General features: G+C 47.1%; 3 protein-coding genes and 1 non-coding gene across 6 annotated transcripts; 3 read left to right on the forward strand and 1 right to left on the reverse strand.

Moving 5' to 3' along the window:
- Nucleotides 1–88: 88 nt before the first annotated feature.
- Nucleotides 89–3,881, forward strand: RPL12 (ribosomal protein L12). Its single transcript, XM_039323030.1, has 7 exons — nt 89–263; nt 953–1,026; nt 1,534–1,632; nt 2,274–2,355; nt 2,672–2,758; nt 3,289–3,401; nt 3,678–3,881. Exons 1-7 carry the CDS (start codon nt 227–229, stop codon nt 3,681–3,683), a joined length of 498 nt encoding a protein of 165 aa, XP_039178964.1. The 5' UTR covers nt 89–226; the 3' UTR covers nt 3,684–3,881.
- LOC120298900 lies at nt 2,443–2,572 on the forward strand. The gene has a single exon (XR_005554258.1). It is a non-coding gene; the product is annotated as a small nucleolar RNA SNORA65 (small nucleolar RNA).
- Nucleotides 3,882–4,137: 256 nt separating the features above from the next.
- On the reverse strand, nt 4,138–8,090 carry STPG3 (sperm-tail PG-rich repeat containing 3). 3 transcript variants are annotated; one of them, XM_039323024.1, is made up of 9 exons: nt 8,079–8,090; nt 7,132–7,220; nt 6,757–6,892; nt 6,162–6,229; nt 5,738–5,878; nt 5,417–5,505; nt 4,997–5,108; nt 4,627–4,752; nt 4,138–4,377 (listed from the first exon to the last, which is right to left on the reverse strand). In XM_039323024.1, the coding sequence occupies exons 3-9, from the start codon at nt 6,849–6,851 to the stop codon at nt 4,244–4,246; spliced, it is 765 nt and encodes a 254-aa protein (XP_039178958.1). In that variant the 5' UTR covers nt 6,852–6,892; nt 7,132–7,220; nt 8,079–8,090; the 3' UTR covers nt 4,138–4,243. The 3 variants fall into 3 exon arrangements, with proteins under 3 accessions (XP_039178958.1, XP_039178959.1, XP_039178960.1); XM_039323025.1 differs by lacking the exon at nt 8,079–8,090 and adding an exon at nt 7,983–8,030; XM_039323026.1 differs by lacking the exon at nt 8,079–8,090 and adding an exon at nt 8,007–8,018.
- Nucleotides 8,091–8,476: 386 nt separating this feature from the next.
- Nucleotides 8,477–14,654, forward strand: ZMYND19 (zinc finger MYND-type containing 19). Its single transcript, XM_039322941.1, has 6 exons — nt 8,477–8,666; nt 10,159–10,218; nt 10,716–10,822; nt 11,843–11,983; nt 13,092–13,272; nt 13,818–14,654. Exons 1-6 carry the CDS (start codon nt 8,616–8,618, stop codon nt 13,959–13,961), a joined length of 684 nt encoding a protein of 227 aa, XP_039178875.1. The 5' UTR covers nt 8,477–8,615; the 3' UTR covers nt 13,962–14,654.
- Nucleotides 14,655–15,943: the final 1,289 nt, after the last annotated feature.

Raw genomic sequence — 15,943 nt, forward strand, 5'->3', positions numbered from 1 at the left:
TGGCGGCGGAAAGCCGCAGGTCTCGCGAGAATAGGGGGGTGGACGTCGCGTTGCAAAGAGGCGTGGTCGAGGCGGCCATTGGCGCGATCTCGCGAGATCTTGGCAGCTATATGCCGCGCCATTGCTCTTCCGAGGCCTTTTGAGTTTTCGTTGTGGATCCGGGCTCTCGATTTGTGAATCCGCCGCCATCTGACTCGGACGTTGGCCGGACGTGACTGTAGCCATCATGCCGCCCAAGTTCGACCCCAACGAGATCAAAGTCGGTGGGTATGGAGTCCGGCTGCTGCTTCTCTTTAGGCGGCATTGAGCATTAATCCGGCTGAATGGTTCTCTCTGTTAGAGCGTTCTGCAGGACCAGCACGTGTGAACGCTTCTTGGCGTGTCCGCCTTGTGTTTCTGTTATTTTTCTTGAGTCACTATTTTGATCCCTGTTGCCTTGTTCCCTTTCCTATCGAAGCCAATCTCCCTCGCTTAATCGGGGGATTAGTTCATCATTTCATCCACTTTTCAGACGATTGAAGATGAAATAATAACGAAATGAGAGGGGCGCTATATAAATTTAATCAAAGGGATTACAGGATCGCAAAAAGGGAGTTTTAATAAGATCATTAATTCTGCCATACAAGAGACTGGACAGCCATTTGTCTGAAATGGTACAGGGTTTCCTGTCTGAGCAGAGGGTTGGGCTAGATGACCTCTTAAGGTCCCGACTTTATGATTATTTATTCACCCATTTTTCTAGCTTTGCACAAACCTCGGTGCTGTGTTGCCATTTGTGTTTCCCTCTGAATTGCAAAATAATTAAATTGATCACGTGTGAAGGCAGCATTCTTTTGCCAAGAAAACCAGCCTGGAGATCTCCATGCAGCTGCTAGGAATCTCGGGAGCGTTTAGGATTAATTGTTATTAAATTATTTATTATATTGTGTTTATTTTTTTTCTTTTCTGGCAGTGTTCCTGAGATGCACCGGAGGTGAAGTCGGGGCCACTTCTGCCCTGGCTCCCAAAATTGGACCTTTAGGTTTGGTACGTCTTTTTTACATTTTCTGAATCAGTGTTGTTTTTTTGTTTTGGGGAATTTAATTTGAGTAGAGAATCTCTTTTTGGCCCACCATAATCTCTTCTAAAGCAAGCAAAAAGTGGCCTGTTTTGGCTCGATTTGGAAGACAACCTAAAAGGCTTGTGAATTATGTGAGAGCTGTTGAGCAACTGCTTCAGACAATCTGTTTCCTACATTGATCAACCTATGGTGGGTGAATTTATTCCCCATCCTCACCCCCAAAAAATAAAATAGTGGGCTGGAAGACTTGTAAGCAGCCTGAGTCTTAAGTCTACAAAATGGTCTCCCTTCTTAGCCATTAGAATCACGTCATCTGGGCTAACATTTGGCATTGATTGACTTGCAGAAACGTTTAGTCAAACACGTGTCCTATTTCAGGGCCAGAATCTCTGGCCATTACCGAAACAAAATGTTGGCGTATATCAGCTAGTCGTTAAAAACTATACTTAAAAATTCTGCTTCTGACTTTCCAGTCTCCAAAGAAGGTGGGAGATGACATTGCCAAGGCCACTGGCGACTGGAAGGGGCTGAGGATCACCGTGAAGTTGACCATTCAGAACAGGCAAGCACAGGTACACACAACGCCACAAGGGATGACTCTCTGGTCGACGTGCCAAGTCTCAACAGACTGGCTGAGCTGTAATCCCGGCAGGGTTGACTCAGCCTTTCATCCTTCCGAGGTCGATAAAATGAGTACCACTCAAGTTTATTGGGTGGGAGGTCTCCAAGACTGGACCTTGACTGTAATCCAAGCCCTTTGGGAATCCTGGACCCTGATGGATTAATAACGTGGTCCTGATGATCATTAGGATGTGAAAGTTGGACTGCATTTTGCCGCTTGGGAAAAGCAACTGGCGGCTTGCATTTCGGATCCATGTTTTCAGAACCCTGCGTCTTGTTACAGCATCCTTGTGTAAAGGCCAGTCATCCTAACGTGTCGCCTTGTAAATGGTTCAGGCATTTCACAAGTGCTGTGCCAATCCAGAGGCTCGACACACAAATGTCAAATGGGGCTCATGCACATTTTGTTTAAATATAGTTTGTTGAGTAAATCACACTGGGTTGAATTCGGCCACCCCAGATTGCATTGTGGTTCAGTTAAAGGCACCGAGACTAAGATGTAGGTTAGTTGTGAGGCTATAATGAGCTGGATTGGATCGCTTAGAGCAGAAAGCTGATCTGATCTCACAATCTGGCTGTTTGCACCCTGTAGATTGAGGTGGTCCCATCAGCCTCTGCCCTGATTATCAAAGCTCTGAAGGAGCCGCCTCGTGATCGCAAGAAGCAGAAGAACAGTGAGTGTCTGCTTGCTTTATTTATTTAAGGGGTGAGGGTGAAAGTGGCCTTGAACCCCACAGCAGGGATGTCTTTCGCACCAGCCACCCGCCACTGTGCCTGCCTGCTTTCAGCCGTGGCTTGCGCATTCCAGTGGTGAGCTGAGAGGAAACCCCTTTCAAGGAAACAGAGCTATTCTCCCTGTGGGTAACTCTGTGCCGAAGACTGGGAACAGAGGCAGGACAAGCATGCAAAGTTTTCTAATAGATGTGATCGGCTCCCTTTGCAAAAAAAACCCAACTGGGCTCCTGTTTTGTTCTTTTTGTTTCCTAACAGTTAAACACAGTGGCAGTGTCAGCTTCGATGAGATCGTCAACATTGCCCGGCAGATGAGACATCGGTCCTTGGCCCGGGAGCTGTCGGGTAAGATGGGACCACTTCTTAAAAAATCAGGGGTCTTCAAACTTGGCCCTCGTATGACTTGTGGACTGCAACGCGTGCCTGGCTGAGGAATTCTGGGAGTTGAAGTCTGCAAGTCCTAAAAGGGCCAGGTTTGAAGACCCTTCCCTTAAATGAATCTGAAGCCGAATTATGACAAGTGTGGCTGGTTCTCAACGAAATTTAAATGGATTGTGAGCTAGAGTTTGCCTTTTCTTTGAAGTTTGCACCTTGTATTCAAACTCACCTGGCTATTGGGGTGACTTGAAACAAGTACAGTCCTCAGAGGAGAAGCAGTTGGTTTCCAAACAAGGTGTAATAAACCGTTGATGGATGATTGGGAGAGCACCTCGTGTGTTAAGAAAACACAAGGAATTAAATTCACCTGATCAGGGAAGGGGTGGGGGACTCTTTATGCAGTTAGGCCTACTTGCCTTTTGGGGTAGGGAAGTAAGTTTGCATGCTGCGGCAGGTGAACACCGGTGTGAATTCAGACAACCTTGGCCCTTTTGCAGGCACTATTAAGGAGATCCTGGGAACTGCTCAGTCGGTTGGCTGCAGTATTGATGGGAGACACCCTCACGATGTTATTGACGACATCAATAGCGGGGCAGTTGAATGCCCAGCGGTGAGTATTTTGCCTTCCCAAAAGTAAATCGATTGGAAGCAAATTTAAGCTGCAGCCTTTGGGGGCTGTGGTTAACGCGCTGGCCTAGAAACCAGGAGGCAGTAAGGTCTAATCTCACTTTAGCCACGGAAGCTGGCTGGGTGAATTTGGGCCAATCACCAGGAGGCATTGAGTTCTAGTCCTGCCTTAGGCATGAAAGCCAGTTAGATGATGGGCCAGTCGCTCAATAACAAACTGAATCAGCCTTTTATTTATTTTTTTCCCCTTCTCCAACAGAACTAGGTCTGCCACCTGAACAGACTGCCTGCAACTTGGTTTTTCTATCCTTCTGTAAAAAAAAATGTAGTTTGTTTGGCTGCTGCCATGAAAGATGTTCATCACCTCTCCAACTTTGGACTCTTTAAGGTGTGATTCCCTTAGGGTGCTGAAAGAGTTGTTGTACACTTTTCAAAAAATAAAAAGTACGCCAGGTTAACTCCAGTTCTTGACTATATTTTTAAGACTTGAACCAATTACACCAGATTTGCCTTGTGGGTAATTCAAGTGTAAAATTGGCAAACTCTGTACTCTTTTTTTAATGATGGTTTTCTATTCCACAAATATTTCCAATGGACTAATGGTTTTATCCTCACAGCTTTCATAGATGGATATTCTTTATTTCTCTTCTCCCTTTGCTAATATAACTCAGCCTGATGCCCAGAAGGGTTATAAACAGGAGATTGTGCCCTTTTAAGGGTTTTTTTTTTTTTGCAAGCATGTATTAACCGCAAGCAGACCACAGATGTTACAAGGAGCAGAAACGGAGTGGGAAGGAGCCCAGACTAGTTTCGTTGTTGGTAGCTTCACAGTGTTGAAAATGGGCCTGTTTCATGCTTCTTTGGTCGTCTCACACCTTGGATGTAGAAGCCCGGACACCTGGGCAAACGAGCGTTGTACCCTTTGTCTACATTGTAAGCTCCTGGACCTGGGGTCCCCTCTGTTAAAAAAAAAACAGGTTGTCATTTGATGTCTGCATATCTGGATTTTGCTCTGAAGCTAAGAGGAATGAAATTTGACCCCTCTTTCAAAGCGGCGGTCCTATCCTTCCGGGATAGGATGTGTGACATCTTATTTCTCCTCGAAACCCCCGTCCAATTGCCTTTTCAAAATTAAAACCACTTTTGATGCAACTATGACCTGGGTGGCTGAGAGTGTTCCGTAGACTTTCTGATTCTTCCTTCCTCACCTTTTTCAACCCATCTGAACAGAGTGACTGGGACAGGGTTGATGATGATGGATGGTGACCGGTGAAGCATAAGCGTGTAGGCACGTTCGATGTTATATTGATTGGGGCCTGGTTCATCTAGGGTGACTGCAAGTTGGATACAGAAGACATAAATTACCTTTGGGGTGTTCTACAGCCTGGGATTCCTGATTCTCTCCCACATCTCAAACAAGCCGGGCCCTACTTGGCTCCAAGGCCAGCCAAAAGGCTGTTGACCTGCTTGCCCAAGTTCTCCAGATGTTCCTCAACCTTCTGGAGTTTCCCCTGGTGGCTTACTGTGACCAGGAATTCCTTCCTGTGCCCAGAGAATGTTTCTTGGGGACCATCTCACCTTTGTTGGCCAAAGACAACTCGCCCCTCTGGCCGAAGCTGAAATTGGGGGTGTTTGGCCGGTTGGCAGATTTAGTTCCTAAGAGTTGACCGTACTGTGAAGGAGAAGGCCACTGGGGGAGTGGGAAAAAAAAAAGTGAGGTACAGCACATCCTCTAAGGCAGAGGTCCCCAACCTTTTAGGCACCAGGGACCAGTTCCTGGGAAAAAGGTTTTTCCACCGACCAGAGTGTGGTTTTCGTGTGCTGCCTCCATCCCGCGGATGGGGCTTTGTTGTTTGCGGACCGGTTGCTGGTATGCCGCAGCCCAGTACCGGGGTTGGGGACCCCTGCACTAAGGCGTATTGATGTCCGCCCTTGGACTTACAGACATTACATCTGAAGGAGCCTCCTGTGAGTCTGCGTTTTAAGTGACACACGTACGTTGGTTTCGGTGTTAAAGTCCACTTTCCTCCAGAAGGGATTCTTGCTCATGAACCAAGACTTTTGCCATGCGCGGCGCCCTCCGCCTTCTATTAAAAATAAAAAGTCATCTTTGCAGCACAAGGAGAGAACACTTTAAATCTTGAGACCTTCCTCATAATTTAACCTCACGCTTGGGTTGACCAATTTGACTCAACAAATTTCTCAGAAGGAGCTGCCTCGCCTTCATTTTAAAGGCAGGTGTTTACCTGCCAGATGGACCTAGCAATGGCTCCGGGCCAAGGTGACAATTCCGTGGTCCCTGCACCCCTTCCCCAGTACCTCGAGGGGGGGTCTTCCACCCAAACGTGTAGGATGGGGCGATAGTCTCTCTGCAGGCCATCGTGGGAGGTGAGTATGCTGCTGGGCCAGGACTGTCCGTGTTCAGTTGGAAGTGCATCCGGCCTTGGGCTTTTGTTTCTTCTAAACAAAGAAAGAAAGAACTTAGAAGCAGCCTTAATTAAGAGGGGTGGTTTTCAAAAAAGCAGAATTTTAGAGGGAGAATGGGGCCAGGGCACTTGGAAGCCAGTTTTGCAATCGGAGAAAGAGGGAGAGAGAAGAAGAGGAAGAGAGAGTCAATTTTCCTGAAGTTGCCACACTGATGTTCTCTATACTGCAGTGCAATTAGGCATGTGCAGCACAAGGAGAACACAAGGAATCTTAAAAGGAACCTGCAGCATTGTCCTGAAGGATTGATTGCACTTACTGCTTATCTTTCCACCATGAATGTCCGGGAATAAAGGGGTCCCACTAGTTAATCTGCCTCGATGACCCCTGGAAACAAAACACCAGACTTCACCCCATGCAGTCCTTTCAAGAAATATACTTTTAAGGTCCTTCTGCCTTGGGTAGCCTTGTAAATTCTAAGCACATCAGCTAAGAATTTGAGCCCAGGCTAGGCAAAATAATAAGATGGGTCTTGAAGCCCCATAAGATTAACCTTTATAACTCCAAACATCAGTTTCAGGACTATCCTGGCTAACACGAGCCAATAGACTGTTCTTGTTGGGGAGGTAGTACGCCAACAAAAACCCCAGTTCAAAATCCCTACATCAGGAGAACATACGTAGATCTGACTGTCAGCATATGCCGAACTATAAAATGGGTCTGGCTGATTGACAACGTTTGCAACGCCAACTATTATGGATCGGTCCAAGTTGCCTTAGCAACAAGCCACAGATTGGGGGAACCAATCTGTAATATTGCTCCTACCCTCTTATTTGGCCTAGATTATTTTAACCCCAGGCAAGACGTAGGGCTATCGATAGATCTTCCCGTTCGGTGAGAACGATTGTACCTGCCTTTTACAAATGGATGATGTTTGAGGGGTCTTTTTCTGGCTGCAGTCCAAGTATTTCTGAGCCATAAACTTGATGTGTTTCTTCCGAGAGTCCATTTCTAAGGTCCAGGGATGTGGACTGTACCATACTCGGTCACCTGGAATGGCAGATATGTGACATCAGTGGATTCTCACGTCCGAGGTTCCATTTGGCTGGAGTGTGGCCATTGGTCACCTGTCAGCTGGCCTTAGCAAGCTGGCTTTATTCCAGAGGAGGCTGGATCACGAAGGACAGCAAGCCCTGGTTGGCTTAGCCATAGCTTGGGGAAGCCACCATGCTTCTCTTATTCATATACAAGCCGTGGTCTACGGTATATTGCGTCTCTATTAAACTTACACCTTGGGCTAGTCACAAGCCTAGGAAAGAGCGAAGGGCAAAGAAAATTGCAGGCATTGGTCCAATCAGTCTCCCAGAATCTGATCCAACTAAATGGAAGAAAAAAAAATATATTACGTTATAAAATAGATTTTAGTGCCTCTATTATATATATAGCGTCTCCATTAAATCTGGGGAAGGAAAGCAGGCTAAAATGAGATGGCTTGTTTTTTGTTTTGTTTTTTTGTGGCTCCAGCAAACCACAGTTTATGGCTTGAACAAGCGTGGCTTTGTCCTGTTGACTTCCATGGGGGAATCTAAGAAAAGTCTGTAGGATGCACGAACCACCTTCCAAAGCTGAACACGGTACTGGCAGTCCTCGAGTTACAGGCACCAGTCCGAAGTTACGATGGCACTGGGGGAAAAAAGTGAGTTATGACCGTTTTTCACACTTACGACCGTTGCAGCATCAAAATTCGGGCACTTGGCCATTGAGGTGTATTTAGGAGGGTTGCAGCATCCTGGGGTGTGTGTGTCATGTGATCACCATTTGCAACCTTCCCTGGCTTCTGACAAGCAAAGTCAATGGGGGGGGGGAAGCTGGATTCGCTTAACAAATGCATGATTCACTTAACAACTGTAGTGATTCATTTAACAACTGGGTCAAAAAAAGCCATAAAATTGGTCAGCACTCACTGAGCCACCTCCTGGCTTAGCCATTTTGAAAGACTATTATGGAGATGCCAGCAAATAAATTTGAAGTTGGTTTTATTACACCTTTGTGTGTGTGTGTGTGTGTGTGTGTGTGTGTGTGTACAGTATATAAAGCATTTATAGTAGACATATTTAATAGAAACTTCTATAATACCTACATGTGTATGCCCGCACATACTTACGCCTGCTTCTTCATTCTCTCTCTCTCACACTCACACACACACACACACACACAACTACTTAAGGCTACACACCCGAGAGGGGACGTTTCCTTTAAAAGGCGGGGCAGAACGCTGCGCGCATGCGCCGGCCGGGCCGCCGCGGGAAGTCTAATAACCCGGCGAAGCAGGAGGAGGAGGTGGAGGAAGAGGCCACCTGGGTGGGGCGGGAGGCGGGGCCGAGGGAGAGAAAGAGAGAGACAGCTATGAGGTCATCAGCCGCGGCCGGGTCACGTGGCGGCCGTCGCGCCGTCGCGCGGGAGGCCGGGCGGGCCCCTCCCCTCCGGGCGGCGCGGAGGCGATGACGCACTGGCGCGGCTCGCGCGCTGATTGGGCAGCGGCCGGCCGAAGGAGGCCGGCGGCGCGGCGGGGCGTGCGGCCCCGCCCCCTCGCCCGCCCCCCCTCCTCCTCCTTCTCTCGCTCCGGGTGTGCGCGAGGCGGCGGCGGCGGCGGCGCGTGGCCTCGGCGGCGTCTCCGTCCAGCGCGGCCTCCCCTCCTCCTCCTCCTCCTCCTCCTCTCCTCTTTCTTCTCCCCTCTTCCCCCCTTCCTCCTCTCCTCGCCCAGGCCGGGGCCATGACCGACTTCAAGCTGGGCATCGTGAGGCTCGGCCGTGTGGCGGGCAAGGTGCGGGCCGCCCGTCCCCTCCCTCCCTCCTTCCCTCACGGGCCTCAGGGGCCCTGCCTCTCTCCTCCTGGGGGGGGGGCTCCGCGCGCGTGACGCGGCCCTGACGTCACACCGGGCACTCTGTGACGTCACCGCCCACCTTGGGGGGGTGTTCCTCGCCCCCTTCCCTCTCGGGGGGCGGTTGGACCCCCCACCGGCTCCCTGGGGGAGGGGAGGGGAGGGAGGGTCTCCCCAAAGTCAGGCACCTTGTAAGTGTGGGTGGGACTCCAACTCCCATCACTCCCTCCAGGGGCCTGGGAGGATGGGGAGTCAGGGTATTGGGGGGGGCATAGAGACCTGCCCGAAAGGAGCCTTCTTCCAGCCTGGATTTCTCTCTAGAGACAGGTGCCTTTTGATGGTTTTATATGCACCCCCCAAAAAAAAGATGGGGTGTCTTTTTGGTTCCTTGGGAAAAGGTGACATTCTGGGGCCAGGGTGGGTCTCTGGCAGGTTTCTTGGGGAGGATTGCATGACTAGTAAATGGGGAGGGGTCTGGGGCTTAATTGGGTGTCTGCTCTTTAGGGTCCCCAGATGGTTGGCTGCTGGGTGATGGGCATCTCCAGTTGGGGACCTCGGAGAAGGCTTTTCATAAGATAGGAGGCTTCATGTGTTCCTTTAAGAGAAAATAAGTTCTGTGTTGGGAGAGTCTTTAGGAACTGTGGATAGTTCCCCCGCAAGCATGATGTTGTTTATTTTATTCTGCTGCTTTCCTTTTGCTTTGTTTAAACTGCCTTTCTGTTTCTTCATTTTTTTTATGATTGCGAACCTCCTAGAGATAGGCAGATCTATGTTGAGATAGGCAGTAAATATAATCATAATCATATATACATCTCCTATCCCAGGTCTTTAGAAAGGACTTGATAGATAGACAAAAATGCCAAATCTATTTTGAACATCTGGCTGACTGTGTGATGAACAACAATCATCACTTAAGTTTTTACCAGTCCCAGACTACGAATGGAATTGAAGATCTTAAATAATAAATCTCACAAAAGCAGTCTTTGAAAAGACTTTTTCTTGACAGCCTGTAACTGCTAGCTGAAAAAGAAAGAAAACACTTGATAGTCTTTGTTCCTTACGCTTTCTTCTTTGCTTTATGAAGACCAATAGGGAGGTTCCTCCATATCCTCAGAATGTATGGCTGGAAATGCTGCTGCAAGGAATAGATCTTGCTGCATCTAGCAGATTTAAATTTGTGGGGGATCTAATTGGGCAGAGACTCCAAAACAAAAGCTTTATTTTTGAAATATATTTCTGGTGATTGACCACTGAAATGTTAAACACTTTATTTATTAGATTCGCGTGTGTTACGTTTTCCTTTTGTCTACCCCAGAATGTGTTGCCTCAAATTGTTTAGTGTGTGGCTGCTGTGAAATGCAAAAGGCCCCCTGGTAAATTACAGCAACTTATTCTTGCAGAATATTTCATTTTGATTTATTTATTTTAATTGCAGACAAAATACACGCTGATAGATGAGCAAGACATTCCTCTCGTAGAGAGCTACTCTTTTGAGGTAAGAATACGGGTCTTTGTCTCCTGTGTTAATTTTCCAGTTTTTTCTTAGCCACTCTGACAAGCTAGATGACCCTCTCCCTCCCTTTTCCCCAGCCTCATTTCTGAAGCACTTCAGTTCCAATATTCCAAGCTTTTGTGCGCAAGCCATTGTTGACGTTTAGTGGTTTGACACTACAATGAGAACTGGATGGTTTCTGGGCCCACCTGTGTTTTTACAGAAAATGTGGATTGTATTGTGATGTGGCCTTGAGTTAGAGCCACCAACCTCCCTTGGTGCTTTCAAAGAATAATCAACATTGATTGGTCTCTAGGCTCTTTATCTATTTATTTATTTTTCTAAGACTTCTATTAACTGTTATTTTTAATTTCAATGAAAAACCTTATTCACTGAGTTGGCATCATGTTTTGTAATATTCATATTGTTAGTGATCTTGGAAAGTGGACGGGTGTTCAGATGCTTCAAAAACACAGAATGAATTCTTCTTTTCTGTCCAGGCTCGAATGGAAGTTGACGCCGACGGGAATGGTGCTAGAATCTTTGCTTTTGCGTTCGACAAGAACCGAGGGAGGGGATTCGGGCGTCTGCTGCACGAGCTGCTGTGGTAAGTGAGGTTGTGGAAAGGAAACACAGCTACAGGTTTCCAAAGAGAAGTGTGTGTAAGGTGTGTTTAGAAGTGTTACAAGTTAAGAGAGGTAACTGCTTAATGAGGCTCGTGTGGGCTATACATTCAGAGGGATAGAATCCAGGTGACGTGAAGTATTAATACTGCTCCATAAAGCCTTAGTAAGACCACACTTAGAATATTGCTTGGGAGAATTCTTGCTGTGGTATTATCAAGTGAAGAGGCAGGTAATCTTAAAACTTGTTTAAAACTCTTGAAAAATAAACTCGGCCTCCTCAAAACAAAACAAAAAAGGGGATGAATAAAACTAATCTAATTTACCCTGTGTCCCTTAATCTAACATGGTTGAACCCAATTTGCATCGTCTCGGCACCAGCAACTGCAGCCCTGGGGCCTGCTAAAAATGTTAGAGGGTGCTGGGAAGTCCCTATTTCAACGGGACTTGGATCTGAATTTACAAAAGAGCTTTATGAACTTAGTGGAACCAGGAACTTGTGAAGGCCTTACAAAACCAGTCAGCTGTACAGGTTGCCCATGAGTTTATTTAGCGACCGTTTGAAGTTACAAGGGCCCGGGAAAAAAGTGACATGTGAGCGTTTTTCACACCACGGTGAATGTGATCAAAATTCGGACGTTTGGCAACTGACTCATACTTACGACGGTCGCAGTGTCCCTTTTGCCAACCTGACGAGCAAAATCAATGGAGAAGCCTGACTCACTTAATGGTAGTCATTAACTTAAACAACTGCAGTGATTGACTTAACAAGTGTGGCAAGAAAAGCCATAAGATGGGGCAAAAATCACTTAACAAGCGTCTTGCTTAGCAATGGAATTGTCGGGCTCCCTTGTCGTAAGCCGAGGACTATTTGCACTCCTTTCTGCTGCAGGTCCCTGGGTGTTTTCATGCCAGCCTAGCTTTGCAAGAGTTCCCCAAACCCAGGGTGTGAGCATCACCATCCAGCTGACCCCTGAACTGTAGACTTTGCTATTTCTTTTCAGGGAAAGACACCGGGGAGGCATCGCCCCAGGGTTCCAGGTGGTGCATTTGAATGCAGTGACTGTTGACAATCGCTTGGACAACTTGCGATTGGTGCCGTGGGGCTGGAGGCCCAAAGTTGAAGAAATCTCTAGCAAACAAAGGTAAATTCTCTCTAAAGAGATGCAGAGAGAGCAGGAGGAAACAGAAGGCAAAGTTTAAAAGCGCCCTTAAGAATGGCCAGGATTTATCTTCCCCCTCTTTACCTCTTTTCTGTTTTAAGTCACTTGTATCTGGGAGAAAGTAAGCCTGTCCTGAGAATCCCATTCTTCAGTGGGAAGGAAATTCTTCCTTGTGTCCGTAGCTCCTGTCAGTGTTTGTGTTTTAAAAGTGCAGGGATGCAATTATAGAGACAGTGGGGTGTAAAAAATTGCCCTTTGAAGTGAGTCACATCAAGAAATGGACACAGTGACACAAATGAGGATTTGGACTAGTTTGTTATGGTAGGATAGAATAACAGGATCTTGAAAGCCTGCCACAGTGTCTCTTTGGCTTGTTTTATACCAAACTGAATCAAGACATTCCAAGCTGCTTATGCAGTTGCTTCTCTTCCATTGTTGGCTCTTTCAATCCTTCATCAAGGTTATTTCCACACTGCATAAGTGTAAAGAATCCGATTCTGTGCCTATAAGCCTCGTTGCCCTGATTCCACAATGTGGAATCAAAATCTTTTTGTCTTTCTTCGGAGCAGCGAGCTCATCAAGAGCGCCGCGAGATAAAAACCTTCCTTGGGCATTCAAGCCTATTTTTAATTCTGGGTTGCTTTGCATATTTCATGGGTAAGAAAGCTGGTATCAGCTTTAAATAAACTCAGTGGACGGAGTGACAAATACAAGGGAATGAAATCCGAAGCATTTTCAGAAGAAAACTTCAGGATTTTTTTAGAATCCTAGAGACACGTGCTTCAATAATAGTTCAAAAGAACCAGAGAAGTGTTAAGATACGCTCAAGTTGTCTGGCGGTTTTGAATGAAATGTTTTCGCTCCTTAGAATGTTTGTAACTCGGGGTTGAAATGGGGAGGGGAGTCCTTGATGCGTGCCTGGCTGAGGAATTCTGGGACTTGAAGTCCACAAGTCATAAAAGGGCCAAGTTTTGAAGGCCCCTGGTCTAAATCCTTAGCCTTTCTTAACTGTGTGAAAGGACGCGTTTCGTTATCTCACCTTGGTGGAAGAAATGCTTAATTGCTGCTCCTGCTGTTGTTGTTGTTGAAGGGAACAAAGCTTATACTGGCTGGCGATACAACAGCTTCCGACGGATCCCATTGAGGAGCAGTTCCCCGTATTGAATGTCACACGCTACTACAACGCTAACGGAGATGTGGTGGAAGAAGAGGAGAGTTCCTGCACATACTATGAATGTCACTACCCTCCCTGCACAATGATTGAGAAACAGGTACGTGCCCAGCCTGTCACGGGGTCTCCTGGGGATTGGCCCAGAGTCACCCAGGTGGTTTTAATGCCTAAGCTGGGACTAGAATTCACAGTCTCCTGGTGATTGGCCCAAAGTCACCCAGCTGGCTTTCACGTCTAAGGCAGGACTAGAACTCACCATCTCCTGGTGATTGGCCCAGAGTCACCCAGCCGGCTTTCATAGCTAAGGTGGGACTAGAACTCACGGTCTCCCACTTTTTCGCCTGCAACTGTAGACCACACTAACAAACTAGACCAAACCTGTTGCGTCTTGTAAGCCAACCTATGTTGTGGAACTCTCTGGCAACTCTCGACAGAAACCAAGGTGGCCCTTATCAAATGGCCAAGCCGGTTCATATCCAGATGCCCACCACCTCTTGGCTCCCTTTCTGTCTCCAGTCCACGCTCCCAACTTCTTGGGCTCGGCTCCATTGGGGGTCTTTTCCAGGGAGGGTCCCAGAAGTGTTGATTGATTGATTTCTCTCTCTTTTTTTTCTCTTTCTTTCTTTCCCTTGCTCCTCGCTCCAGTTACGCGAATTTAACATCTGTGGCCGTTGCCAGGTTGCGCGGTACTGCGGTTCCCAGTGCCAGCAGAAAGACTGGCCTGCTCACAAGAAGCACTGTCGGGAGAAGAAACGGCCCGTCCAGCAGGAACTGGGACCAGAGCGATGACAAGGCTGGCCAAAAACTTCGCCGCAAGGGCCCCCTCCCCTCCCGGAGGGCGAGGGCATTGGGGGGGGGGCTCCGACTTTGCACAGACTGCTGACTTGAAGCCAGAGGCACTGACAACAAGGAGAAAAAGAAAGAGAAGACAAAAGTCCAAGGGATCATCTATTTACCAACCCCGTGTGATGCTTGAGCCAGAGGGAACTGGCCTTTTTTTTCCCCTCCTAGTGTTAAAAAAATGACAAAATCACAAATCTCAAGCGGGGAAGAACAAAAGAGACTACTATGGAAGCTTTCCTAGTTGGAAGCTTCTTGTTATTTATATGTTAATATGTTTGTAAAGCTGTGTACAGGTTTCTGTTTTGTTTCAAAAGGGGGGTGTGGGTTGTTTGGGGTTTTTTTTGTTTGTTTTGTTTTGTTTGTTTTTTTTTTGTGGAGGAAGAGGAGGAGGAGGGGTTAGCAGTGCTCTTTATCTAGGACTCATTTACTGTAAACGTTCGGGTGAGAACACATTGTTGGTTGGAAAAAAAAATAATAACTGTCCTGTAGCGCAAGATTTTTTTCGCTCCCGGGGAGGGGGAAAGAGGTTTTTTAAAAGCTCCCCCTCTGGGTGGGGGAGATTTAGCACAGACATCAGCAGTTATAATCTGAACAACTCTGCATGGAAGTTGTGTTTTCAAGTAAAAGGATTGGAATGGATTGCTGGCTTTTTTTTTCTCCTCCCCCCCCCCCCAATATTTTGTGGACTTGCTTTCTGCTGGCGTGACCTGTTCTTTGCTGTTACCTCTTTTCACCTCCCCCCCCGTGTATTTCCCCACGGAATGGAATTGTGCGGCTTGTCAGCTGCTAATGTTAACGGCCACAATTGAGGGCCCACGTTTCTGTTGCTAGGGGAGGTAGTTGTGGTCCCGTTTTGTACCCTCCCCTGCCATACTTTTATGCGAACCACTGCGGTTGTTAAATTTAGGAACGGTGGTTGTTGACTTTGCCTCAAAAGGTAGCAGATGGGGATCACGTGACACTAAAACCGACATATATACGAGGCAGTTGCAAGCCTCCCAATTTGAATTTTGATCACGTGGCCAAGGGGATGCTGCTAGAGTCGTAAATATTAAAAAACGGTCCTAAGTCATTTTTTTCCCTCAGCGCTGGTGTAACTTTGGTCACTAAATGAACGGTTATAAGTTGGGGGACTGTACTTCCCCAGCTGCAAAGTGTATGATAACATCTTTATATGAAGCAGCTCTTAAATAATTCGCAATTTGAGTGTCTGAAGGTCAGGAGAGATGAGTTGTGCTTATTGGGGGTTCCCCCACTTGTTTTCTGGTTTGGGAATGGGTGTCCCAGGAAATGGGGGATGCTTTCAATACATCTAAGCAGCTGGGCTGCAGGGAGGACCCCCCTTTTTCAATCCAGTATCCCCATCATTCTGCTGCTGTCTTGTGTTGAGAACCTCAAACCAGTCCTGTCTCCCTTTGGCTTAGCTCAGTGTGGAAACTTGGCATGTGTGTAGCCCGTCTGGGATTTTGCGTGTCGCGCAAACCCAGAAGGTGAGCTAGTTGTGCCCACTGCAATTCAGCATAGGGACGTTTATGATCTAATTGTTCTCATTATTATGGCTTAATATATTGTGTGAATTGTAACAGCTTAAAAGTTTACTGTAATGTGTGAACACAAGTCTATTCCTGTCACCAGGATTGACGGGAAACGGGTATGGGTGTGTTTTCCCGGATAGTGTTATTCCCACCGACTGGATAGTGACCATTAGAATAGGACTGCCAGGAATTCCTGGGGGGGGGGGAATATCCACTGTTTTTTTTAATCTCCCCTCCCCTTTTAAGTGGTAGAACCAACTGCTGAGTTATCCCTAAAATTAGCATTTTAAAAGAATTAAAGTGAATTCAACCTCCCAGGGGTGTGGAATAAATGTAGCATTTTGCACCTCTGTTTTGTGCACATCAAAACCACCATTTCTCCAGGCGCAACTC

The sequence above is a fragment of the Crotalus tigris genome, unplaced genomic scaffold (genome assembly GCF_016545835.1).
Source record: "Crotalus tigris isolate CLP2741 ecotype Arizona unplaced genomic scaffold, ASM1654583v1 scf7180000024153.1733885, whole genome shotgun sequence".
In the NCBI taxonomy this organism is placed as follows: Eukaryota; Metazoa; Chordata; class Lepidosauria; order Squamata; family Viperidae; genus Crotalus; species Crotalus tigris.

Bases quoted from the DNA above. Each gene is read 5' to 3' on its own strand.
- RPL12 (XM_039323030.1), top strand. From the start codon at position 227: ATGCCGCCCAAGTTCGACCCCAACGAGATCAAAGTCG. The intron at 1,027-1,533 runs GTACGTCTTTTT...CTGACTTTCCAG, and splicing joins AAATTGGACCTTTAGGTTTG to TCTCCAAAGAAGGTGGGAGA. The intron at 2,356-2,671 runs GTGAGTGTCTGC...GTTTCCTAACAG, and splicing joins TCGCAAGAAGCAGAAGAACA to TTAAACACAGTGGCAGTGTC.
- STPG3 (XM_039323024.1), bottom strand. From the start codon at position 6,851: ATGGACTCTCGGAAGAAACACATCAAGTTTATGGCTCAGAAATACTTG. The intron at 5,109-5,416 runs GTACGTGTGTCA...CCACTCCCCCAG, and splicing joins ACTTTAACACCGAAACCAAC to TGGCCTTCTCCTTCACAGTA. The intron at 4,378-4,626 runs GTGAGGAAGGAA...TTTTTTTAACAG, and splicing joins GTTCAGATGGGTTGAAAAAG to AGGGGACCCCAGGTCCAGGA.
- ZMYND19 (XM_039322941.1), top strand. From the start codon at position 8,616: ATGACCGACTTCAAGCTGGGCATCGTGAGGCTCGGCCGTGTGGCGGGC. The intron at 8,667-10,158 runs GTGCGGGCCGCC...TTTTAATTGCAG, and splicing joins TCGGCCGTGTGGCGGGCAAG to ACAAAATACACGCTGATAGA. The intron at 10,219-10,715 runs GTAAGAATACGG...TTTTCTGTCCAG, and splicing joins TAGAGAGCTACTCTTTTGAG to GCTCGAATGGAAGTTGACGC.